The sequence below is a fragment of the Microtus ochrogaster genome, chromosome 6 (genome assembly GCF_000317375.1).
Source record: "Microtus ochrogaster isolate Prairie Vole_2 chromosome 6, MicOch1.0, whole genome shotgun sequence".
NCBI classification, from domain to species: Eukaryota; Metazoa; Chordata; class Mammalia; order Rodentia; family Cricetidae; genus Microtus; species Microtus ochrogaster.
The window spans coordinates 25,928,105-25,953,669 of record NC_022013.1 but is presented as its reverse complement, the minus strand read 5'-3'; the positions used below and the strand labels follow the sequence as shown (position 1 = coordinate 25,953,669).

General features: G+C 48.3%; 2 protein-coding genes across 4 annotated transcripts in view; both read left to right on the top strand.

The window, feature by feature from the left end:
- The window catches only part of Ipo9 (importin 9), a 42,250-nt gene extending 34,830 nt beyond the window's left edge, over nucleotides 1-7,420 (top strand). For 2 of the 3 annotated variants that reach the window (XM_013346762.2, XM_026779760.1), the window contains exons 16-24: nucleotides 935-1,083; nucleotides 1,878-2,006; nucleotides 2,729-3,004; nucleotides 3,696-3,862; nucleotides 4,532-4,665; nucleotides 5,077-5,199; nucleotides 5,589-5,696; nucleotides 5,915-5,991; nucleotides 6,412-7,420. In XM_013346762.2, the coding sequence (XP_013202216.1) occupies nucleotides 935-1,083; nucleotides 1,878-2,006; nucleotides 2,729-3,004; nucleotides 3,696-3,862; nucleotides 4,532-4,665; nucleotides 5,077-5,199; nucleotides 5,589-5,696; nucleotides 5,915-5,991; nucleotides 6,412-6,522 (1,274 nt within the window). In that variant the 3' untranslated portion in view covers nucleotides 6,523-7,420. The remainder of the gene's footprint in view (nucleotides 1-934; nucleotides 1,084-1,877; nucleotides 2,007-2,728; nucleotides 3,005-3,695; nucleotides 3,863-4,531; nucleotides 4,666-5,076; nucleotides 5,200-5,588; nucleotides 5,697-5,914; nucleotides 5,992-6,411) is intronic. The other variant, XM_005348398.3, reaches the window with a different exon arrangement.
- A 10,392-nt stretch (nucleotides 7,421-17,812) lies between these two features.
- Shisa4 (shisa family member 4) lies at nucleotides 17,813-21,646 on the top strand. The gene is made up of 5 exons (XM_005348399.3): nucleotides 17,813-18,224; nucleotides 18,584-18,755; nucleotides 19,784-19,917; nucleotides 20,657-20,824; nucleotides 21,139-21,646. Exons 1-5 carry the CDS (start codon nucleotides 18,152-18,154, stop codon nucleotides 21,183-21,185), a joined length of 594 nt encoding a protein of 197 aa, XP_005348456.1. The 5' UTR covers nucleotides 17,813-18,151; the 3' UTR covers nucleotides 21,186-21,646.
- The last annotated feature ends 3,919 nt before the right edge of the window (nucleotides 21,647-25,565 follow it).

Genomic DNA, 25,565 nt, shown 5'->3' with positions numbered 1-25,565 from the left:
CCAAAAAGAAGCTCCATGTCTTTATGAAGCTCTGCGATTTGAGAGCTGTGCATCTTGCTACAGGTCGGGCCCTAGGAGCTCTTCCTGTCTGTAATGGCTGCTCCTTAAGAAATACGTGTGACTTCTTGAAAAGGTGTAAGAGGAGCAAAAGAGGTGGCTCAGAAGTTAAGAGCACTAGTTCAGTCACTCACATGACTTCTGGAACTCTGGTTCCAAGGGAGACATCCATCCCCTTCTGTTCTCCTTGGGCACTGCAGGCATGTGGAACACAAATATGTATGCAGGTAAAACATCCATACAATAAGTATAAATAAATAAACTCAATAAATATTTTTTAAAAAACTAGAATGTGTGAGAGCCTGGGGGCAACAGTGTTTGAACTTTCATATATCTTCTTTTTTTTTTTTTTTTTTTTTTCCCCCTTCCCAGACAGGGTCTCTTTATGTATCCTTGGCTGTCCTGAAACTCACTTTAAAGACCAGGCTGGCTTCAAACTCACAGAGATCTGCCAGCCTCTGCCTCCCAAGTGTTGGGATCAAAGGCATGTGCCATCACACCCAGCTTTCTTATCTTCTTAACAAAGTATCAGTGGGGTTTTTTTGTTTGTTTTTGTTTTTCTGGGTTTTTTTTTTTTTTTTTTTTTGGTTTGGAGATTTATCATTTGGTTTCATTATCATTCCAGGTGCCCCAGAAGAAAAGCCTACTTTAACTTTAGAGTAGCTATTAAAAAATCCATTCCCTGATGAAAACATTATATGTTTTGAAGACTTAGCATCCCCTTGTTCTTCAGGTGATATATATGACGGCTGCTCCACTTCCCAAGTGTGAGAGATATAATGTGTACAGACGTTTTTAATTTGTTAGATGTAGAACAAGAAACAAGCATCATTAGACCAGAAGTAGACAGGACTCCATCTTGCCTTATCTGCTTCAGATCCTGTTGTCGCCTCACTGGCTCAGGACATCTTCAAGGAGCTGTCGCAGATTGAAGCCTGTCAAGGCCCAATGCAGATGAGGCTGATCCCCACTCTGGTCAGCATAATGCAGGCCCCAGCAGACAAGATCCCTGCGGGGCTCTGTGCGGTAAGTTGTTATAAGATCTGTGAGTGAGAGAAGGAAAGAGTGAGAACTCTGCCAAGTGCCACCCACAGATCCCACCTATGGACAGGAAGTCAGTAAGAGCATTGGAGACTTGGGATGTTATTTTATAATGAGCTACTTCGTCCATGAGGACAGGAGTAAACCCTGTCTCAGAAAACCAAAAGGGAGTGAGAATATATGTGTGTTCTGAGACTAGCTCACAGACACCTGCCTGCCTCTCTCTCTCCCCAATGATGGGATTACAGGCATGCACCACTGGTAGCTTTTCCCTCAATGCATGTGTGTCTCTGTATGCATGTGGGGGCGACAACCTCTGGTGTCCATCACACAATCTCCCTCCTTTGAAACAAGATCTCTCAACTTGAGACTTGCTAAGTAAGGTATGCTGATTGGCCAGCAAGCACCAGGGAACCTCCTTCTCTGCCTCCCCAGCACTAGGATTACAAGCACCAGGGAACCTCCTTCTCTGCCTCCCCAGCACTAGGATTACAAGCACCAGGGAACCTCCTTCTCTGCCTCCCCAGCACTAGGATTACAAGCACCCATTCCACCACACCTGCCTTTTTCCACTGATCCTGGGGTAGAAGTCAGTTCTTTATGTGACAAGAGAAATGCTTTACCAGCTGAAACATCCCCCTAACCGCTGTCAAATACCACCCACCTCATGGCTAATAAACTATAAGCACTATAATGACACTGAGTTCCAACTTCCTTACAGGCATCTTGGCTGCTAGGTTCCTCCCACCCCAAAAGTAATTTGACTTTTCTTCTTTCAGACAGCCATTGATATCCTGACCACAGTAGTTCGAAATACAAAGCCTCCCCTTTCCCAGCTCCTTATCTGTCAAGCCTTCCCTGCTGTGGCACAATGCACCCTTCACACGGATGATAATGCCACCATGCAGGTATGTGAGACTTGGAAATTAGAGAGAAAACAGTTTCCCAGTTATAGCCATATAGTAGGCTGGGAAAAAAAGTGATGTGTGATTATTTTGAAATAAATTCTCTTGATTCCAAATTTAGTTAGAGAAGCCTGGTTTTCTCTAAGGTCTGCTACAGCCTTAAAAAGTGTGAAATGCCAGATATCTGGCTGACTTTGCTTGGCTATTGATGCTATAGAGGAGCTTAGGTGTCAGGCTTGGTGCCTTGGGACTCTTCTGAAGATTCTGTTGATACAGTCAACAAAGTGATAGACCTGCTGAAGGATGTGTTAGCTGTTTTTCGGGTCTTTATAGTATAGGAACATGATAGTAGATACTGGTCAGATTGGAAATTTCTAGGCAAACAGTGATTTGTGTGAGATCTCATGAAAACCTTTAATACTCCTGATTAGATACTACATCTAAGAGGTTTTTTTAACTACCAAAGATAAATCTTTATAGTTAAACCTCAGCTTGCTTGGTCACTGGCCCTTGTAATGAGAAGTAGGCAGTTTTGAGATAGCTGGTTGGGTAAAGGAAGGATTGTATTAGTGCCTGTCTTTATCTGTAACAATAAATTCCTGTATCTAGTGTTAGGAGCCACATGATGAACCCTATAGGCTTACTGCTCCCATGAGGCATAGACCTCTGTCAGTAACAGTCTGGGGGCCTCCCTGCATCTATTCCTCTCACTTCTGTTTCCACAGAATGGTGGGGAGTGCTTGCGGGCCTATGTATCGGTGACACTGGAACAGGTAGCCCAGTGGCATGATGAGCAAGGCCACAATGGACTATGGTATGTGATGCAAGTGGTGAGCCAGCTTCTGGACCCACGAACTTCCGAGTTCACTGCAGCCTTTGTGGGCCGTCTGGTCTCCACTCTCATCTCAAAGGCAGGGCGGGAGCTTGGGGAGAATCTGGACCAGATTCTTCGTGCCATCCTCAGTAAGATGCAGCAGGCAGAGACACTCAGTGTCATGCAGGTAAGAGCAGTGGGATACTAGGCTTTTGTCTGCATGGGTGACAGGGAATCAATTGAGTATATGGGCCCTGAATTGTTTGACTCTCTCACTATTCTTTAGAACAGTTAAGCAAAATTGGATCTGCTCTGGCCCAAGAAACATGAGCAAAGACAGCCTCATGTTCTGTCCTGTGAATGGACTCTGCTGTATATAAAAAAATATTTTATGTGTATGAGTATTTTCCTTGCATGAGAGAGAGAGAGAGAGTGTGTGTGTGTGTATACATACATACATACATACATACATACATACATACATACATACATACACGCACAAAGTATATGGAGTCCAGTCCTTTGGAATTAGAATTATAAATGGTTGTGGATACTAGGCACCGAACCCAGCTCCTCGACAAAAACAATGGTGTCATTAACCACTGACCCATTTCTCCAGCCCAAACTATTTCTTTTTCTTCTTTTTTTAATGGTCTCTTTGTATAGCTCTGGCTAGTCCAGAAGTCTCTATGTAGACCAGGGTGACCTCTCAAATTCAGTGATCTGCCTACCTCTGCTTCCTGAGTACTGAGATCAAAAGTGTGCACCACCATGCCCAGCCCCAGACTCTTGTTTCTTTACTGGCTGGGCTATTCCCTCTCCTCCTGTGTCTATGGAATCTGTTTTCCTGAAACAGACACCCTCTTGTTCTCTTCTAGTCTCTGATCATGGTGTTTGCTCATCTGGTACACACTCAGCTGGAACCTCTGTTGGAGTTCTTGTGTAGCCTCCCAGGACCTACTGGCAAACCTGCCCTGGAGTTTGTGATGGCTGAGTGGACAAGCCGGCAGCATCTATTTTATGGACAGTATGAAGGCAAAGTTAGGTAGGGCCCTATCTTTCTGCTCTGAGCTTTCGGCTTCTACTCATATTTAAATTTTTCTTCCCTGACTTGTACTTGATTTTTTTTTGTCACACCAAGCTGTCCCTGTGGTCTCCTTTCTGTCTTTCACGATAACCCTTATATTTGAATATCTTTATGGTGAAATTCCCAATAAAGCAATCCGCAGAGTAGAATGTGTATTTCTGATTTCTGATAAGAGCCTCCTCTGGAAAAGACTGCCTGGTTAAGTACAGATAGTGGCTTATTCGCCTTTATAAACCGAGCCTTTGCTTTATAACTCTGTAGCCTAGACTTCTCTCTTTTATTTTCTGGTGCTGGGAACCAAACCCAGGGTCTTGAATTTGCTACGCAAGGCTTCTACCACGTAGCTAAATCCCTAACCTCTCTTGCCTAGGATTATTCGATTGGGTCTCATTACCTAAACTGTAATAACTGTAGACAGCTATTGTGTGTGACTTGCTCACCCTAACCTTGTTCAAGCTGAGCAGATAACAGTAGACCACCTCATGGGCACCAAATCCTATTCTCAGCTGAGCACTGCTACTCTCCTAATTAGTTGTGAAAAGAAGTTTCCCCATTAGAGGGAGGGTTTTCATCTTCTGAGAGTGAGCTCTGGATGGGAGCTGACTGTCATTCTCTGGCTCTTCCCAGCTCTGTAGCACTGTGTAAACTGCTTCAGCACGGCATCAATGCAGATGACAAGCGGCTACAAGATATTCGTGTGAAGGGAGAGGAGATCTACAACATGGATGAAGGCATTCGTACCCGCTCCAAGTCAGCCAAAAGTGAGTAAGGCTTCCATTCTGCAGGGTTTTAAGAGTTTGGGGTAGGTCTGCATTTTTATTGGTGGGTTTCATAAAGAAGAAGCAGAAACCTAAGCACAAATAAATCAGAATGTATGGATCCTTCTTGTTGAAAACTGGGGCAAATAATCTTGGGGACAGTGCTCCCCAGCTTCCATTCTGGGGCTCAGCTCTGTTACTGTAGCAACTGATCTCTAATCCTAGAACTCTCTTACGTCTCCTTATTTCTTAGCTGTTATATAAAACACCAGGCAGAATTAAATGTAAATTATTCTTTGCTGGCTGAATGTAGTGAGAGATGGTGGAGATCATCTGAGAGGATGAGAGGAACTGTAGGAAGGATGAGGTACCCCAGTGACAGTCTGCCTGGAGGTCTTTTCATTTTCTTCCTAGATCCAGAGCGGTGGACAAACATTCCTTTGTTGGTCAAGATCCTAAAGCTGATTATCAATGAACTCTCCAACGTCATGGAGGCCAATGCGGCTCGCCAGGCCACTACTGCTGAGTGGAGTCAAGGTGCACCAGGCTCTTACTTCCAGGAGACTTTAACCTGGAGGACCGAGTTACTTAATGTCATATGATCAATTAGGTTTATTAGGCACAGATTTAAAGGGTGTGGCGGGGATATTATTGAGAAGCTGCTCCATGTCTGGCACTGTCCGGGCTATATTAATTCTCATAAAGGTTGAAGGTGGGGGCAGCTAGGAAGCAAGCTGCCTACCCTAACCCTTCTTTGAAGCTTTAGTTCTTCTGTTAACTCATTGGGAAGGTTTGGGCATCTTTGGTTCTTTCACATTGGAGAGGATGGTAATCTACACTGTAGAAACCCTTGGCCCTTCTGTTTTGTCCTGTTAAGATTTGGGAGGGAAAATGCATGACTGTTTCATCTGCTTTTCATCTTCAAGTAGATGACTCCAATGATATGTGGGAGGACCAGGAGGAAGAGGAAGAAGAGGAGGAGGATGGTTTAGCTGGCCAGCTTTTATCTGACATTCTTGCTACAAGTAAATATGGTAAGCCATTTGAGAAAAGACAGGACAATATGGTAAATACCTTTTCTGTGCACACTTGTGCCAAGAGTGGATTACCTGAGCAAGAGGAGATGTGGGCTTACAAGGCATGTTTCTTGGGTTTTTGCCCCTTCTGCCTTAGCCATGGGGTGGTAAATGCCACCACAGGCCTGATGATGGGCCTCTGTCCTGACTCGCCCTGTGTTGGCTATGTCTAACAGAGGAGGATTACTATGAAGATGATGAAGAAGAGGACCCTGACGCCCTGAAGGACCCTCTCTATCAGATTGATCTGCAGGTGAGGATGTCTGTAGATGTCTTACAAGTGACAATGCGTTTCAAGCCATGGAAACAAGATGTGGCTTCAAAACCATTCACAGTTCTTCATGAGAACTACAAGAAAGTGAAGGTGGAGTTCCTATCTGCATGCTCGAGGCCATGGGCGGAGAGGGGTGCTGGGGTTTGATGCATCTTCTGAGGTTGCCTTGTGAAAGTTCTCTGGGTGAAATCTGAGATAGTGCTTTGGAAATGATTTTGGTTCCCTGTGGCATTCTGTCCTTGGGTTGTATGTTAGATCCAAGAATGGAAACCTACCCCTTAGGAAGCTGGCATCTGTATGAAAGCCAGCATTCCTGTTCCACTTGCTTTTGGTCCTTACCCTGCTGCACAGTGTTGGCCCTGGGAACCTGTAGTAATGCCACTGTTATTCTTCCTCCAGGCATATCTCACCGACTTCCTTTGCCAGTTTGCTCAGCAGCCCTGTTACATAATGTTTTCGTGCCACCTTAATGACAACGAGAGGCGGGTTCTGCAGACCATCGGCATCTAAAAGGGGGAGTCTTCAACCCGTGTTCCCTCTCCTGGCCCAGCCACAGACCATTCTACAGCCCTCGCTGGTCTTGAGATGCACTTTTTCTCAGTCTGGAGTGGCTTCCTGGCCTATGGCCTCAACAGTGACACTGGGGACTCAGTCCTTGCTCACCAAGGCTAGCATTTAAAAATGCTAAAACAAAGGACATTTCTCAAAGTCCTGTGAAGATACCCCAAATCTGGAACTGTTTTATTCCCTAGCTGCCACCTCCATTCCGAGCATCTTTTGTTGGCCAGGCCAGAAACATTGATATCCAGAAGGATTATGGCTTCCTGGTAATTTTGCCCCACATCAGGAGCACAGGAAGTCACTGCCATTTATATTCAGAAACATACCTGTTTGTTTTCATAGGATATCTGATGTGTTCAGATAGGAGTCCCTTGAGAAATCATTATGCTTTCTACCCTCAGCCCCTGATGCTCTAGGTTCTTGGTAGGAATAAGCTGGAGCAGCCACATACTGAGCCCTTTCCAGTAAGCTCCTTCCATGCTTCCCTCATGCAACACTAAGGCTCCTCTGTCAAAGGAGCCATCTTCCCATCTCTGCTTCATTGCATGACACAGCCCCTCCCCCCCCCAGGCTGTTTCTATATATACATGCACACACAAAATAAGCCAGACAGATGGTAACTTGTCTTTCTTTTTTAGGAAAAAAAATCAGGAAAAAGATTTTTATTTCTAAATCTGCCTGACCCATCTATATTTAATATGCCTCTTCTACACAGGCTCTGTGATTACACAGAGCCTGATATGCAAAGGTTACCCCTGTCCCTCAGGAATCCTCCAAAGTGGTTGAGTTGTAGCCCTCGAATTTGCAACATGTATTTTTCTAGGACAGTAAAGCAGTCTTTACAAATGAATTTAGTCTGCATACTATAAGGTGTCTCAGCACCTCTGCCTTCTGTTTATTCCCTTTAGAAGGAAAGTAAAAACAGAAGAAAGCATTAGCAGAGCCTATTTTGGCATACTACTGTGATTTGGCAAAGAGCTCAAAAATCTTAGAGAACTGGTATTTTTTCATTCAGATGTGTTTAAAGGTCAGTGGTACAGCATGTAGATAGCCCTGGGTGCAGTCCCTAGTACCGCAAAAGTAAGGGACATCCCTCAATGGGTTTTCTTTGTGTTAAGAATTGAGTGGGTGAAGATTAAGAAGAACAGAGTAGTAACCCAGTGTTCCCTTTGTTTGATAGTGCTCGCATCTGGGACTCCATTTTTAATAGCCAGAGCTCTTTCTGTGGGTGATGCTCTAACAGAAAGAAAAGGGAATGTAGAAGTGACTTTTGAGCTTCATTCTTCAGCAGACAGATAACAGTGTAACATTTCATCTAAAAGGCTTTTCATGGGACCTAAGGATGTGGCAGCTTAGTAATGTCTGTACCACCAGATGTCCTTAGTGCTCAGCCTTGAATTCAGAGGCATTCCACTGAAGTTGCCACCTCCTCTGTAAGAACTTGAGAAGGTGTGTATAGCTGTCTTCTGGATGACCATGTAGAGACCAGTATTGCCTCTGCCCCTGCTGCTTTTCCTCCTGAAGGTGGAGTCCCTGAAAAAGAGAAATGATAGCATACCTGCCCAGAAAACCACAGTAGGAATTTTGGAAACTTGCTCCATAGTTGACCTCAAAGCCAATTGAATTTGGTGCTAAAACAGTAGACCATTCCACACAATTAAGTTGTCCAATGGTTTTGACATGTTAGAATGGTGCCAGGTTAGCAGCATTGCCCTGCTGAATTTGAGAAAGCTTGGAGACCTCCAGCAATATGCTGACAGTGATATGGGTTCCTTCTGAGACTGCTAATTAGAACGGTTCCTCTGTGTCTGGTGCCAAAATTAGTCCAGAGGGCTTCTCATCTGTTCTCATGCTTTACTTTTCGTGGGAAGACTGAGCTCCTGCCTTAGGAGGCCATCCATGCCAATATACACTGGTTGGACATGGCGGGTCTTATGTCCTTTGATGAACAGATGCTTGTGTTTTCAAAGCATTTACCTTCTGCAGCAGGTACACAATGAATTTCCTCATCCCATTGACTGTTCCTAAGGGCAGGACAAGACTTCCGTTGGTGACTTTTGGTGTGACATAGTTGAACTCTGGCTCCTATTTTGTCTCCTATGAGAGCCAACTTCATTTGGACAAAGGGTGGGGCTGACTGTTGGAAGACTAAGAAATGACCAGTGAGCTAACAAGAGGTGTGGGCTCCTGATGGTGACGGGTGAAACGCTAGAAGGCTGAAAAGCCGATAAAGTTCCAAGAAAGGAAGTTGATATTTCAAATCATTGACTGGGAAGCTTGAACTTAGAGCATATGGTTCAAAAGCATATGAATTCATGAGAAAAGAGGTTGCTGAGGCTGGGTATTCATTGTGAGCTAAAGAGCCAGTAGTCCCACTAATGAAAACATCCTTAGGACCACAACCAGGCTGTGGTGGCTCACACCCTTAATCCCCAGCACTTGGGAGGCAGAGACAGGCCTGGTCTACAGAGCTAGTTCCAGGACAGGCTCCAAAGCGACAGAGAAACCCTGTCTCAAAAAACAACAACAAAAAAAAGACCTTAGGTTTGTTAGCCATGCTGAGCAGCCTGACAAATAAGATCAGAGCACCGCCAGCTCAGCAACGCACAGTGAGTTCTTCCTGTGAAGGAATGTGAGGTGAGTGTTGGGTGCAGCGCTGGGCGGGTTGCTTATGCCTTACTCTTTCCAAGAAGTCGGAAGCCATTTGCAAAAGATAACTGACCTAGACAACAAATGCTTGTCAAATCTTAGGTGACAGGAAGCCTCTCAGAAGGTGATCTGAGGATCCAAGTAGATCATCGAGTCATTATAAGATAAGGACATTGGCAACAGTATTTTGATTAGAGTGCTGTGTCCCTCACTAAAAGTACTGGGTGTTCAGAGTCCAGAAAACTCACTGTGGGCCTAGGTTGTCTGTGATTCTGCAGGTTTTCCATCTCTGTCCCTGTCAGTGGTCCTGATTGATAACAGTACTCTGTAAAAAGACAGCCAAGGACTAAACTTGAGGAAAAGCAGTGACGTGGCTCAGAAGGCTGGACTCAACAGCGCTTCAGCACATTAAGGGACTGTCCAGTAAAAGGGACTTGTCCTGGTGGGCTGCATTGTCCAGCCCACCAGGCAGACCTGTGTGCCTGAGTAAATAAATAATAAAAGATGGATTTCTGGCTCCTCTGTTTCCTGTCAGTTTCAGTGACTATTAAACTGAAAAAAAAAAAGCCTTAGGCTTTTCTCAAGAAGAAATGGGCTCAGCAAGGTGGTGTCTGCCTTTAATTCCTGAGGCAAAGACAGCTGAATCTCTGAGTTCAAGGTCAGCCTGGCCTACCTAGTGAGTAGCATTCTGTAGCAAGGGTTATAAAATGAGCAAGGGAAGCTGATAAGGAAATTGGAAACCAGTAACAAATAAGGCAAATGTTGTGGGAAAAATAGTGTTCACTGTGACACACACACACTCGCCCTCCCCCCCCCCCCAATAAAGCTGGGCTACTGGTAATGGGGATTGAAGCTGAGTCAAATGGCATGGAGAAAGTGACCCTTCAATAAAGCAGCAGAAAGGGTTGGCAGTTCTTGCTAAAACTTGAACGCTGAAATGCTGGACCAGCTGAATGTATCTATGTGAACAGCTTCACACTTACTATCCTTGCAAAGTGGGTCCTTTTCCTTACCCTTTCTGTACATTGAGTAAAGCAGAGATACGGCATGTTGCCTGCCAGCGTGAGGTTACCATATCCAAGAAGCCTGTTTTCTAGTTTCTCTTACTCTCCTATGCATTTGCCAGGCAGACCAGGATAAGGTAGGGTATTCCAAAGGAGTGACTAAAATAAGATTGTCATGAAACAACTACATTTTAAAAGCTTTTGTACGCACAATAAAATGTTAGCGTGAGCAGTGCTCTGTAGAACGCCTGTATTACTGGCGCTCTGGAGACAGAAGCAGGCAGGCCAAGCAGAGGGACAGGGAGCCCTTTTTTTTTTTTTTTTAATCTAGTTACCTCACTGGTAGAGCACATGATTAGCATTAAGTGTTTTACCAGGTCCTACCTCCCACGTTGGCACCCAGACCAGAGTCCTACCTCCCACGTTGGCACCCAGACCAGGGTCCCACTCCCCACGTCGGCGCCCAGACCAGGGTTCTACTCCACACACACCAGGTAAGAAAAATTAAGGTACTGGGATTCCTGGGATCTTAGCCAGAAATAAAGCTGTAAAGATAAGTGAGCCAAATGGTGAAGGTTCCAACAAGGCCTGCTTCCTCTAGAGAAAAGGTGACCACCCAAGAGGGACATAGAGGTGCTTTAGAGCCTGAGCTGATGGAGGAAGTGTGAGGTAAGAATGCCATCTGGCAGCAGGTCAAGGTGGAGGAGCTGCATATGTGCTAAGGTTAGAACAAGGGCAGAAGAGAAATCAGTTAAATGTTGGTGAGCATCAAGGCTGAATGACTGCTAAGGGAGAGAGTCCCAAAGGTGACAACTATCAAATGTGTTTTGTCAGTATTAGAGTTCCTCTGCATCAAAGAGGCCAAGCATTTAGCTGGTAGTCATGGCCAAAGCCCCTTCTCACACAGTGTCATACACTAGGTGGCAAAGCATTTACAAAGCATTGAGTAGTCGTATTCCAGTAGCAAGCAACCAATTGTTAATAAAATTCCAAAACTGGTGACTGATTTGCTTTTCTGTGAAGATGATGTAGATCAGCACCAGCCAGCCAGTGATCTCATTTTTTTGTTTTGTTTTTAGATGATTACAAAGGTCTCTCATGCCTGTGTGGCAAATATGCAATGAGAAGGAAAACAGCCACTGGCCTGATTAGAAGGCCCGGGAAGCCCTTCAAGTCTTGGCATAACAATATAGCCGGAAAGGGGCCTGGACAGAGTGCCACCCTGTGAACCTGGGTTTCCCTGTTGTAAAATGGGGAGCAGATACCCAGCTCATGGGATATGAGAAGAGTCCCATCCTAACCACCCCACCCCCGCCCCCCAGCGCACACAGAGCTGGAGCTAGCTGGATTTGGCTTGCCTTGCCTGCTTCAAAATGATTGTGACTCAGTTCAACTTCACATACGCCACTGCTGTTGCTAAATCAAGGCCTGGGGAGCAGGATGGAAACGCGGCGGCCCCAGCGCCCACCTGTCGCCCACCCTGTAGTTTTCCTGTGTGACAAATGATTGGTACATTGATTTGCTTTCGTTACACTTTTTCCCCACCTCTCGTTCTCATAACATAAGTGAGTTCTTTGAGATTCATCACCTTAGGGGGTTTTGCAGGGCAACAGACCACTGCCTGAGGATAGCTGCACTTCTGGGTCCACAGGAAAAAGCTCAGCTGAAGGCAGGCTGGGATCCTGGAGGAAGGGACCTAGCCTCCCACAGGAGGAGGTCCCTGGAGCCGGCTGGTCCTGGCTGAGTGCCTGGTGAAGGGAGAACTTTGGAGAAGGCTGCATGGGATACCTGAAGAGTTCTATACGTAGGATATGTCACAGGCCAGAACTGCATAGATGAGCTTATGTTAAAGCCAGTGTTATAGGCCTGGCATGCTTACCCTGGAGTTTTTTTGTACTGTATGAGGCCCACGACCTCTTCATGACCCTGGAAGGAAAGTTAACCCGTAACGTACTAAATTCTCCCACTAGATGTAGGATAGACTCGGTCTGATCTACTTTAATTTTTTTTTTTTAAATCACTTCACCAGGGCAGTGGTGGGCACGCCTTTAATCCCAGAATTTGGGAGGTAGAGGCAGGTGGATCTCAGAGTTTAAGGACAGCCAGGGGTACACAGAGAAACCTAATCTCGAACAAAACAACAAATCATGTTCATACCTGACTTTGTAGTTGCAAATTCTTAGTTCTCATTTCCCCTGCAGCTCCTTTTTTGTGCTTGCAGGAAGGTTAACCAGTGTGAGGGTGACCGGAACCGTTTGCATGACCCTAAGATCTGCAGACCAGATAAAAGACAGGATGGACTGGTATCTCTGATGAACTCTGGCTTTAGGGTTCTAGTGGGTCAAACTGTACCATATCTTCCTACATGAGGGAACCAAGACCAGGGGGATCAGGTGACTTGGAGCTGGCAGTTGACAGAACAAGACTTACATAGAGTTTATGGTTCACAGCATGGGCTCTGGAGTAAGGCTAGATTCTTGAGTTCTGGCAAGGCCACTTACCAGCTTTGGTAATTTGGTCAAGCTTTATTAAATTTTCTGTCTACGCTTCCAAATCCACAGAACAGGTCCATTGGTATCTGTTCTACAGAGTGATTGTAAGAATCAAATAAAGTCAGAGCGATACCAAGGATTTTGTAGTGAGGCTTACAGTATTAGATTTAGCTCATTAGTGTGGTCTTGAATCTAATGGAATCATCACATAAACCTGCCCCAGGAGAGTGGATCCTGTGCATCCAAGTTCAACAGTTCCTGGCTGTGCTAGGAAGGCTGAAAACAAACCCCAGCTGGAGTGCTGAATACTGAGGCCCCAAGCCCTTCACAGGAGGGGCCAGACAGGAAAGCTGTAAACAGCGTTCGCCATGCACTCGCGGATCTCAAAATAACACTTGTCTGCTCCCACTCTGCCCAGCTGGCAGAGCTGCAGGCTGAGTAAAGTGCCATTTAAAGATAACCTGGCACTCTCCGGACACCCCACTGCCAGGGCCAGCTCCTAAGGCCAGACTGAGGCTGCCTGAGAAGGTGGTTGCTCACACAACCCAAGCCCATGCACCCACTGCCTTCATCCTGCAGCCTGGAGTCCACAAACTGCCTAAGCTCTGCTCCAGTTCTTGAGCACACTGCAGACAAGCAGGAGCCCGGCCTTCTGAGACACACTCCTAAAAAGACAGTCTCTAGGGGACAAGCATCACTTTCTAGATGACACACTACACTGGTCACCTACCCTTGACCTTCCCCCACCACCACCAAAGGTGCCCAGTACCACAAGAACAAATACAGAGGACAGTATCTTACAGCAAGAAACATAATTGATACACTTGCTTATATTGAAGGAATGGGCGCTAGGAGAGACTTGAGTTCCTTCAGTTCCCAGTTCAACCTTGACCTTGGCCGTGTTCCTAGTGCTTTTCTGGGCCTTTCTCTTCCTTGCTGTGACCTTCAAGGAGCATATAGCTAGTTCTTAAGAGGCTATGACATTAAATCACAGTTAAGGGCACAGGGTACGTGGTCAGGTAGCTGGAAGTATTCTAGAAAGGAGCACAGAAGGTTTGGAGAAGCCTGGACTGGACTGAAGTGTTATAGGTGGCTGCTTATTCGTCCCCATCACCCAGCCCTGAAATAACCACACAGAAACTGTATTATTTAAATCACTGCTTGGCCCATTAGCTCTAGCTATTTATTCGCTAACTCTTATATCTTAATTTAACCCATTTCTATTAATCTGTGTATTGCCATGTGGCTGTGACTTACCAGGTAAAGTTCCAACGTCTGTCTCTGGTGGGGCTACATGGCTTCTCTCTCACTCCACCTCCATTCTCCCAGCATTCAGTTTAGTTTTTCCCGCCTAGCACTTCTCTACCCCATCAACAGGTCAAGGCAGTTTCTTTATCAGCCAGTGGTATTCACAGCATACAGAGGGGAATCCCACATCAATGGCTCTGAAGACCTTTGAGGTCAAGCCCCAGGTCACAGGCTTGGTCTAGTAGTTCTCCCACTTTCCCCACTCCTGATATCCTGACTACCTTTCACTCCATGCATGTGACTGCTAGAGATGACGCTGGGCATCCATGTTTTTATGCCAAGCACAGTCAAGGAGGAACAGGGTTGAATCTCAAGGGTATGGGCTTTGAAGTCACAGAAGACCAGCTTCAAATCTCAGCAATGTTAGCTGGGAGAATTAGCTTCTTCCCGTTCAGTTTCTTTCTTTTAAAAATTTATTTATTTATGTTTTATGTGTATTGGTGTTTTCCCTGTATGTGTGAGGGGTTGGATCCTAGAGTTACAGTTTTGAGCTGCCATGTGGGTGTCATGTGGGTGCTCTCAACCACTAAGCCATCTCTCCAGCCCCTCAGCTCAGTTGATCTGTACAGTGGAATGAGCTCATTTGCAATATTAGTGCCTAATGCCTCAACCACATTCACCCTGCAAGCCTCTTACTGACAAAGCTTTATTTTGTCTCATCTAGTCACAGATTAGGATCCCGGAGAGACTGACTTGGTGAGAGGATGATGCTCCTGCATCCCTTTACTTGAAGATTAGGAAGACTTGGGATTTGGATAGCTCCTTCCGGGGTCCCTAATCTTCACACATTCCTCAGTCCTTGCTCCGTGGCCTCTCAGGTCCATAGCTTATCCTAACTATTCATGTCAATGCTCCAACATCCCTTGCTAAGAAGTTCCCGCTGAGAAGTGGTAGGTATTGTGCTTACGCCGGTACTCAGAAGCCTGAAGCATAATGGTTGAGGCTTAGGAGTTTGAGGCAAGGCCTGCCTGTGTCTGTCTGTCTGTGTGTGCATGTGTGTTCCGACCTGCATGGGCACACTAGTCCCTGAATCCTTCTATCCCTCTTTCCTAGAATTTTGCAAACAGAAAACCACTGATGTAGCTATGCATGGTGGCACATGCCTTTATTCCCAGCACTCAGGAGGCAGAAACAGCTATATCTCTGTGATTTAGGGGCCATCCTGGTCTACATAGCAAGCTCCAGGCCAAGGCTACATATGAGACCTTGTTTCAAAATAAGAAGGAAAAAAATTGGGACAGTGAGGATCAGTTCTGAGTTAAATCCCTGGATCCTATGTGATGGAAGGAGATAAGCAAATTCTTATACTTTGTCCTCTGACCTCATGTCTGTTCCAACAGGCTAATAAATAAAAGTAGTGATATTTTTTAAAGAAAGAAAGAAACTAAAGATATCAAATAATGCAGAGACAGGTGATGTGGGATCAAAAGCACACATCCAGAAGAGAACAAGAGAATCAACTTCAAACAGGAAGAACGGCTCTTTGCTGAGCACCTATTGCCAAAACTTGGTGACAGTGGCCCTTGCATGCATGGAGCTCATGGTGGGAAGAAGAAGGACAGCAAAGTGCTGGCATAATTGACAATGAGTCAGGAAACATCCTTGGCAGTGGTTTTGACGACTGCCCAATTTTAGTACACATTCTGGCCCACCTATCAGTCAGTGGCTGACAGCTTCCTGGGGCAGGGGCATGCTCCTCCTGCTCCCTCTCCTGGAAAGATATGCCACCACCCACTAAGACCCCCCTTTAGGGCTACTCTCCCTCTGTGATTTCTCTTTCCCTAACTCACCTATTCGGCTTTCTCTCCATGACCTCCAGTCCCTCATCCAGAGCACCGGAAACATTTTCTGTCAGCTGTCGTCAGCTCCAAGTCAAGATCCACCCATTTAGAAATCATGGGTCCTTCTGTTTTCTCTCCCATTTACTATGTTACCTTAAAGAAACCTTGAACATATCAGAGTCTCTGTTGGTAAAATGGTGTTGATAAAAGATATATTTACCAACCTGGCTTAGCTAGTGGAGTTGTGCAAAGATTCTGTTGAGGTAGCTGCCCAAGTGTTGGAGCACCTTGTGGCATGGGCTGCAGAGATGACTCAGTGGTTAAGAGCACTTGGAGATGCTCTTGCCAAGCACCCAGGTTTGGTTCCCAGCACCTACATGATGGTTCACAATGGTCTGTAACTCGAGAGTATCAGATGTTCTCATCTGGCCTCTGAGGGCACCAGACGTGCACATACACATGAAAAAAAATGTTTGAAGTGTACATAGCAGGAGACTAAGGTAACCGTTATTCAGCTTCACTCGATTGGTAGTGCTGGTCAGAGTAATGCGCGCAGAGCAAGCCACGATCATGGCACTCTATAATGTCCTGTCCAGCCGCAGTGAACATAGGCTTAGACACTTGTGTCCCCTCTTCAGCTACCAGACTGCTGGAAGAATGGACCCCAAGAAATTTGAATTCCCCCGGAAATCTCCAACTGGGTGACGAGTTGGTGAAGGCCAGTGGGGCATCCAGAGGAGGCACTTGTCTCGTGGTGAAAGGTTTACAATTTGGCAGATTACCTTGCAGGAAAAACTGAGAACGGAGACAGATGGGCAGCAGAACCACCCCTTGCCTGGACCTCTAAAGCAAATATCTTGCCCACTATTTAAACTTTACCCTCATTTGAGGACCCCCCAAGATAGACTTGGAAAATGGCACTCACCATGGGTTACGATCCCTTCAGGTTTAAGACAATCCTTGCATGAAGGTCACTTAAGACCATCAGGAGTAGGACAGTGATGGCGCACGACTTTAATTCCAGCATTCTGAAGGCAGAGGCAGGTGGATCTCTGAGTTTAAGGCCAGACTAGTATACAGAGTGAGCAGAGTGAGTTCCAAGACAGCCAGGGCTACACAGAGAAACCCTATCTCGAAAAACAAAGCAAAACACATCAGAAAACACACATATTTATGTCATGATAATAACAGTAGCGAAATTACAGTTATGAAGTAGCAACAAAAATAATAGCATGGTTGGGGTGGTCCCCGCAACATGATGAACCGTATGAAAGGGTTGCAGCATTTTAAGAAAGGCTGAGAGTCACTGGGTTCAGGGATGGAGAGGTAACACTGGATCTCCTTGTCCCTCTTCCAATGTGAGCATGGTTCTTTTCATTGACTTCTTGAGGATGGGTAGCTAAGCCTGGTTTGTTGGCCCATAGGCCATGATCTCTAAGTGCTGTAGCAACTCTCTGTGGATTTGTAAAGGTAGATCGGCTTTTCCTACCCTGACACCCTCCACCTGTAATTAGCCTGCGTTGGTTCTGATAGCTAATGCAGTATTTTTGCAGGCTGGCTCCACGAAGTAAAAGGTTTCCACTGTAAAGTGTTTAACAGGATGGGTCCCAAATGGCTCGGGCCATCCCTACTGGTGAGGAGTGAGGCTCCAGATGGAGAGCTGTCCATTCAGAGGGGGAAGGAGCCATCTCAGGGAGCCAGTGCGGCTGCCAGGGCCCAGGCCTGTGGGCACCGACAGGGACAAAGCCTCTCTGAACTTTCTCTCAATGGGTGCCTGTTTCTAGGAATGGGGGCAGGGTGACTCTGCCCCTCTCCTCCCCCTGCAGGGCATCCAAGACTGGACACTACAGCAAAGGAGATCCCACACAAGGAAAGGTGCGGCCCATGCCCCTCCAGGGTTGGTCCATGAGCTGGACTTTAGGAGGTGGCACCAGGATCAGTTTCTGGGGTCTGGGATAATGATTGGTCTCAGGAGAGGGGCGGGCGCAAGGCACAGCAGGGCCTCCCTGACCGCAGTGTCCAGCTGTTGGCTGTGCCCTTAAGGGCTCAGACTGAAGGAGTCATTGCACTGTCGGGGACAGGGAGAGCAGGGCTGTTTCCTGGGGTGAGAGGCGCCCAACTGGTACTGAGGCTGGGTGGGCGTCGCTGGTGGGCAGACCCCTGGGCGGGGCCTGGGCAGGGTTACAGCTGGCGGGGCGTTAGTCCCGCCCCGAGGAGGCGGGAGAGAAGCCAGAGCCTGTCCGCGGGCTGGGCGGTGCTGCAGCTCCCGCCGGCCGGCTTCGTCCAGCTTTGTCCTGCGGCCCCTTTTTCTGGCCGTCCTGGCCGCGCCCAGCCCCCTCCTGCCATGCCGCCCGCGGTGTACCGCGGGGCCGTGCCGTTGGCTGCCGTCGTCCTGCTGGTTCTGGGGACTCCTCTGGGTAAGGGATGGGGAGCCACACGGATGAGTGAGGTGGGGCGGGATCGGGGAGGGGTTAAAGGGATCGGGCTGTGTCCCTGGAGACTATCCTCGGGCTGTCCTCCGGCTGTCCACGCGCCCCAGACGCTTCTCAGGTGCCCCTGGAGCAGAAAGAAAGGGCGCTGGGAGGTCAGGCAGTGGGAACCTAACCCCAGGTGCGGGGTTCAGCTTCAGGAAGAGGGGGGTTTCTAGAGTTTCGAGGCCGAGCCCCTCAGGGTGGAAACAAAAGTGAGCATTCAGCTTCCCAAGGCAGTGGGGTTAAGGGTGGCCAGAACTAAATTGGACTGGTGTCCACTGGGCACCCAAACCCCCTGCCCGCAGCGCTAGCGAATGAAGACTGCTTGTGGTATCTGGATCGGAATGGCTCCTGGCATCCGGGATTTGACTGCGAGTTCTTCACCTTCTGCTGCGGGACCTGCTACCAGCGGTACTGCTGCAGGGACCTTACCTTACTCATCACCGAGAGACAGCAGAAACACTGCCTGGCCTTCAGGTGGGCTGTGGACTCCCAGGCCACCCTCTCTCGAGGCCTCCCGCTGCCTCCAGTACCCACCTCCACATTCTTAGCTGAAGGAGTCACCAAGACTCCAAATGGTGACAGAGAGCTGGTTGGTTGGTGTTAGTTATCATGGGCTTGCCTGGGCTGTTTTCAGAAGCTTCCTGTATCCTGGCAGATCCTGGGAGGGAGTGTACCGGGTTAATACTCAAACTGCAGAGCGACTTTGTAGACGCTCTGGCAAGAGGGCAGGAAGAAGACTTGGGTTTGGGTCCCAGGCCAGCTTCTTACTAGCAGTGTGATTTTGCCGAGATACTTGTCCTCTATGGATCAGTTACCTTTTAAAGAATATGGAAGTTGTTATCCGGTCCTGGGGCCTCACACCTATAATCCCAGCACTCAGGTAGCTGAGGCAGGAGGATCAACGTGAGTTACAGACCAGTCTGAGCTACAAAGTAAAGCTGTCTCAAAAAACAGATAAACAAAAACAGAGTTGCCCAAATTAAAGGTTTTGTTACCCTCCCGTCCCCTCCCCCCACACCTGACCCAGCTCAGTGTTGAGGCTGGGTTTAGGTCCTTATTACTGTCAACATTGCTTCTGTTAAGTGACACTCCTAGCCCCCAAATTAGTGGTTTCAAACTTTTTTAAGGGACCTGCAAACATATAAAACAGATATAAGGGGAAATGTCAAGTGAGATTTGATAATAATGACCCTATGTTATTTCAAAGGCTCCTTTGAGGCCAACACATTTTAAACCTAACCACTTAATGTGTAGATGTGAAACCAGGAGTAGGTGGGCACACTACAAATCCCAGCATGCTTCACACTGGCCAGCCAGAGAGCATAGCCTCCTGGGAAGTAGAGGTCTCTAAACTCTACTAACAAGGTGGGCAGAATTAATCTCGCAAGGAACCCCAAGCCTTAGCATGCTGTGGCTGCCTGCTGGCCAGGAGTTGGCGCCAGCACAGTGAGGACTTCCTTCTGAGTGTTGGAAGGTGAGAGGACCTGTTTTTTTGTCTAAAGTCCCAAGACCATAGCAGGCATCGCCTCTGCTGTAATCCTCTTTGTCGCTGTGGTTGCCACCACCATCTGCTGCTTCCTCTGTTCCTGTTGCTACCTATACCGAAGGCGCCAGCAGCTCCAGAGTCCATTTGAAGGTATGCACAGCACCAGGCAAGGGGAGCCTGAGATGGGCTGGGCTGACCAAAGGGATCGAGGATTGGTGAATTCTCTAGTAGTGAATGTTTCTGGGTGCCTGCATATGCCACCCAGAAATGTGTCCGGGAACATATGGGAACACGTGTGCTCTTGTGTGTGCATGCACATACGCATTCAGTCGTTCACAGGAGGGTACCTGTTGACGGTAAGTGGGCAGCAGGTATAAGCATGCCTGTGGCTGGGTATATGGGGTGGGGTCTGTGGTAGTGGACATTAACTGGGTGCGTTCCAGTACTTTGGATGTGTGTTTGAGTGTTGCATGTAACTGCTCAAGCCTGATAAACATGGAAACAGTGACACCATATGGGAGATGAGTGTGGGAGGGGAGGACTGGAGGAGGACCCCCTTAGTGACAACTGTGCTGTGTTACAAGACACCAGCCTCTGGAGCTGCCCATTTTCTACCCAACGGGGACATTCCCCATGCTAGACTCTGCCTTCTGACGGCTCTGAAACCTGCCCAGGGGAACAAACTTGGTCAACACAGACTGACCCGCATAGCCTCATACAGAGCTCACTATTCAGCTCTGGGCAAGCAAGCTTTGGGAGGCAGAGGCCACAACTGGTTACCTAGAAGCCTGCCGGGCAGTTGCCAGGGTGCTTACCTTAGTTTCCTGGACAGGAGGAGGTTTCCATGAGAGCTGGTTGTTTAAAATGCTGATTCTTGTCTCTCTTCTAGGCCAGGAGATTCCGATGACAGGCATCCCAATGCAGCCAGTATACCAATACCCTCCGGACCCCAAAGCTGGTCCTGTACCTCCGCAGCCTGGTTTCATGTACCCACCTAGTGGTCCTGCTCCCCAGTATCCTCTCTACCCAGCTGGGCCCCCAATCTACAACCCTGCAGGTAAGTGTACAGCCTGGAATCCTTGTTCCTCTTGTTCCCACCCACCCTTGCTCCAGGACCTTCCCCCACCCCCGCCCCCAGAGCTGAGGACCGAACCCAGGGCCTTGCGCTTGCCAGCAAGCGCTCTACCACTGAGCTAAATCCCCAACCCCATCTCCAGGACCTTACCTACCTCTCTCACTGCTAACCCTTTCCCAGACTCCTTCCATTTCTCCTTGGAAACTTGTAGGCTTCTCTTCCCATGGAACCTGCACACCATGGGGGGGGGCACTCCTGTGCCCTACTGACCCTCATCCTGTCTCCTTGGTTTTCAGCTCCTCCCCCCTATATGCCACCACAACCCTCTTACCCAGGAGCCTGAAGAAACAGCTGTGGCTCTGCTGTCCCTTCCATGATGCCGTTTTTTGGGAGATTCCCCATTCTGTACCTGTATCCAGCCCTGGGGGTGGGCATGGGTCTTCTAGTCAACAGGCCCCAGATCAAACCAAGCCTTGGGCCGTCCTGGGGACAGAGCCCCAGAGAAGTGGAACGTGAGCTGAGTTGGAACCAGGCCATAAATGAGGGGTGGGTAGGGAGGGCTTGGGGTTCATGAGCTATTTTTACTGGGAGGCAGAGTAAAGTGAGAGCCCGGGTCACAGTCTCTGTTTTCAGCAGTCCCTCTGCTCCCAGGATCCCAATCAGAAAGGTTGGGCCCCTCCTAATTGCCCTCTTGGGGCTGAGGTGGAGACAGTGGGGGACTCTATCAATGGCTGGCCACAGCACTTCCCTCTGGCTGCCCCACTGGCCAGAGCTCAGGCCTGCAGGATTAAAGCTGTAATGATATAACTCCTGTCAGTGGAATCATTGGCTCCATTCACCCCTCTCTTAGCCCTGCCTTCTACTGAACCCAGACCTCCGCCTGATCCACATCCCACAGCAGGGTAGGGCAGCACCAGTGGGAGGAGCACTCCACCGTCATCCCCATCCCAGGCAGAACCCCTGAGGATCCCTGGGCTGTTTTCCAAAGTGAGATGGATTTGTGGCCCCAGCATTTTGGGGCCAGGCCTCTGGAACATCCGAGGCACTACCAGCTATACAAAGGCACCTGTCCATCCAAGCACACTTAGATTTGGGTCTCACCACTGTCTGACCTTGAGCTTGAGTATGCTTCTGAACGTCCCCAAACCCCAGTGCCTTCATCTGTTTGGTGGTGATAGTTGTCAGAAAGATGAGGCAATGGAATTGAAACGCTGACTCTGTCCTTCCTTCCTGACCAGAGGCCCAAGGCTAGGGGCCAAGTGGAGAGACGTGACCACCCAACAGACTGGTGTAAGGTGCTGTTGTCAACTGCTTGATCCTCTTGGGTGCTAAGGTGTCAGGTCCTTCAGGCCCATACCAGGAACCCAGGGTAAGGTATAATAAGGATGTGAAGGCTAGGGCTGGAGAGATGGCTCAACCTTTAAAGGCTAGGCTCCCAACCGAAAATACAAGGGTTGTGAAGGCTACCTAAGGAGGGACTTGAGGGTGGCGGTGGGTATCCAGAACTGTCTGCCAGTGTTCCTTTGTTCTGACACTTGAAGTCACAGTCTTTATGCTCCACTCTCAAGACATCTGGTGACAAATGCAGGAAAGAGAATTCCATAGTTTTGAAGTTTGGCAATACTGGGAATGGGACTGGGGGCCTTAGGCATGACAGTTAAGTGCTGTGCTCTTAAGACACATTCCCAAAACTGTTTTAATAGTTTTGATTCAAGTAGTGAGAATGTCAGCTTGCCCAATGTCCCCTTCTCCCAGCTCCCTAAATTCAGCCTTTTTTTTTTCAACCACCCTCAGGAAATCTAGCCCAATGTAGCCTCTGGCTTCTGGCTTCCAGCACCCCTCCAGGTTCTAGGTAGGGACATTGTGGTCACCATGTCTTCAGGGCCCTCTGTAGCCACATACCCAGGGGGCATTACCCCTTATTATATAATCTAGAAGGCAGGAGCTTTGAGGCCTGAGTCATAGACTGCCTTGCGCAGTGCTCTGCTCCTGAGTGAATTCACAGCTTTCCTTTCCTGGGTGAAATCAAGGGGCACATGAATTTCCCCCTGAACATGAACCTTGTCACAAAGGGGTAGCTGATGCTACTGGCCCACAGCTACAAATTTACTTTCTCCTTGAGGGTAGGGGAAAGAGATGGAGCTGGCATGTACAAGTTCTTCCGTCACACTTGAGAAGACTAGCCAGGCAGTGGTGGCGCACGCCTTTAATCCCAGCATTCGGGAGGCAGAGGCAGGCGGATCTCTGTGAGTTTGAGGCCAGCCTGGGCTACAAGAGCTTGTTCCAAGACAGGCTCCAAAGCTACAGAGAAACCCTGTCTTGAAAAACCAAAACAAAAAAATAAATAAATAAACAACAACAACAACAACAAAAAAAAACACCCAAAACACACAAGAAGACCATCTTTGCCTGGAAGCTAAGGTGAGAGGTACAGGATAAGGTTCCCAAGATTTGGAGAGAAATGGTGTTAATGTTTAAGGGCCCTAACAGAATTCACTGTCCTTGAGTCAACAGTCTGGGACCAATGACAAGTTGCTTTGTAGTATAGGGCGGGAGGCAGGTTTACAGCCGCCAGAGCTGCCGGTGGAGAAGGGCTAGCTCCAGTGAACACAGCCAAGAAGAAAGGAGAAACCTTGCAGGGTAGGGAGAGGGAGGAGTCAGCGGAGTTCTGTCACATCCTGGAGCTCTTTCAAGGAGGTAGCGAGGTAGTGTTCCATCGCCCCAGCATGGCTGAGGGAGCCTAGAGGGGGCTGTACCTGCCCCTTTCCATCACTTAGCACCCCTGAAAACCAACAGACATCTCAGGAACACAAGCAGGGCTGCCGGAGGGTCAGACAGTAGCCATTAAGAACTAGGGGACTTTCTGGCCATGGTGGTGGAGACAAAGATAGATAGATCTCCGAGTTCAAAACCAACCTGGTCTACAGTGTGAGTTCCAGGATAACCAGGGCTCCACAGAGAAATCCTGTATCGAAAAACAAGACAACAACCAACTAATATTGTAAGACCCTAATGATGTAAGTGGGGTCTTACTGGACTAGGAGGAAACACTTAACAGCCTAGGGGCTGGTATAGGAGATCTGGTTGAAGAGGAGAGGTGTTTGTTTTAACAAAAACATTGGCCTATAACTGCCAGTGAGAGTCTCTGAGATGAAACACACACAAACCCAGCCAAACATGAACCTGTTCCGGTGTGGGTATTCATCTGGGGTGAGGGTGTCAGAGCTCCAAGGGATTGGGAGGGGCTTGGGGGCTGGGGAAGTAGGGCAAAGATAGCATGGGAATACAGTGGAGCCGATGAAAAGGTTAAGAAAGGGAAGTATGGCGGGCTGGAGAGATGGCTCAGTGGTTAAGAGCACTAATTGCTCTTCCAGAGGATCCTGGTTCAGTTCCCAGCACCCACATGATAGCTAACAACTGTCTGAAGGAAAGGACCAGGGGCTGGAGGGCTGGAGAAGGGAGTTCCAGAAGGGCAGAAGGCTTTCAGGCAATATAGGCCACCCAATGGATGTTGTACCCCTGGTCCTGGGCCTGACTTCCATGCTGCCTTCAGCTGGATAGCATCTGCTGCCCGAGATGGAGGCTGTGCTCTGGAAAACTTAGTTTTCCAGAAAAGCGTGGTCTTGAGTGAGTGACCCTTGTCCAAGTCTTAGTTCTCAACGGTAGCCTGGCCTCGAGACCTGGAGCCGTTTGCGCTCCTGAGAGCCTGAGCAACCTCCGGTGCCCACTTACGATGTCAGACAGACCCATGTCCCAGGCTTTGGCGTCTCCTGGCAAGGGAAAGTGGAGCCAAGTGAGAGCAAGAGAAGGATTTCTCGGTTTGAGGGCAGCAAACATGGAATGGAACCCGGGGAAGAACAGGGAAGACGACGCGGAGGAAGCTGCTCGGAGAGGTTGAGGTCAGGTGTCTTCTCCCGTGGATCTATTCTCAAGGGGAACCTGGAGTTGAGTCTGGATTCATTAACTTGAACGATCATTTGCTTTCTTTGAACCCCCCTCCCCCACCTGTTTTTTCTCTCCCTTGTAAAACGCAGATGCTGGATGTGGATAGCTCTTTTCTAATACTAGTTCAGGCTCTCCTCAGTTTTAGATAGAGGGTTCTAGTGCGGCAGGCTAGGTCACTACGGGTTCGGGTGCGGCAGGCAGACCGCGGAACACGTGGAGCAGGCAGGAATGCTTCTGCGAATCCCGCAGATCCTGAGCGTAAGCTTCCGCTCCACACTTGGCTCCTACCCCGGCGCTGCACAAACAGTAGTGTAGTGTGGGGCCAAGGTCCCTTCCCACCCTCTGGACTTCTCCCCTGACCTCCGCGGCCAGCTCTAGGTCCAAGCTTTAGGCAGCTCTGAAGAGCAGAAAGCCTGGGACGCAGTTTGCCTCGAGGTGGCGCTGCGCTCCCACAATCAGCTTTAAACGCACTCAGAAATGATTACATCATCCCAAGCCTAGAGGTCTCTGGGAGGAGGTAAGACGGGACTACCCCCTCCTTCATCACCACTCCCCGCCCCGCTTCGCACCCCCACCGGCTAAATCTTGTTTTCATTAAAAACGCTGCAAAGATGAAAGGTTCTTGAAGGACACTTTAAGGCTAGAGATTGGCTCAGCACACGCCTTTAATACACGCAGCCTCAGCGGAAAGATCTGAGTTCAAGGTTAGCCAGGTCTATATAGAAAAAAAAATACTACTAGCTGGGTTAGCTGGTTCTGTCTGGCCTTCAGTGCCATT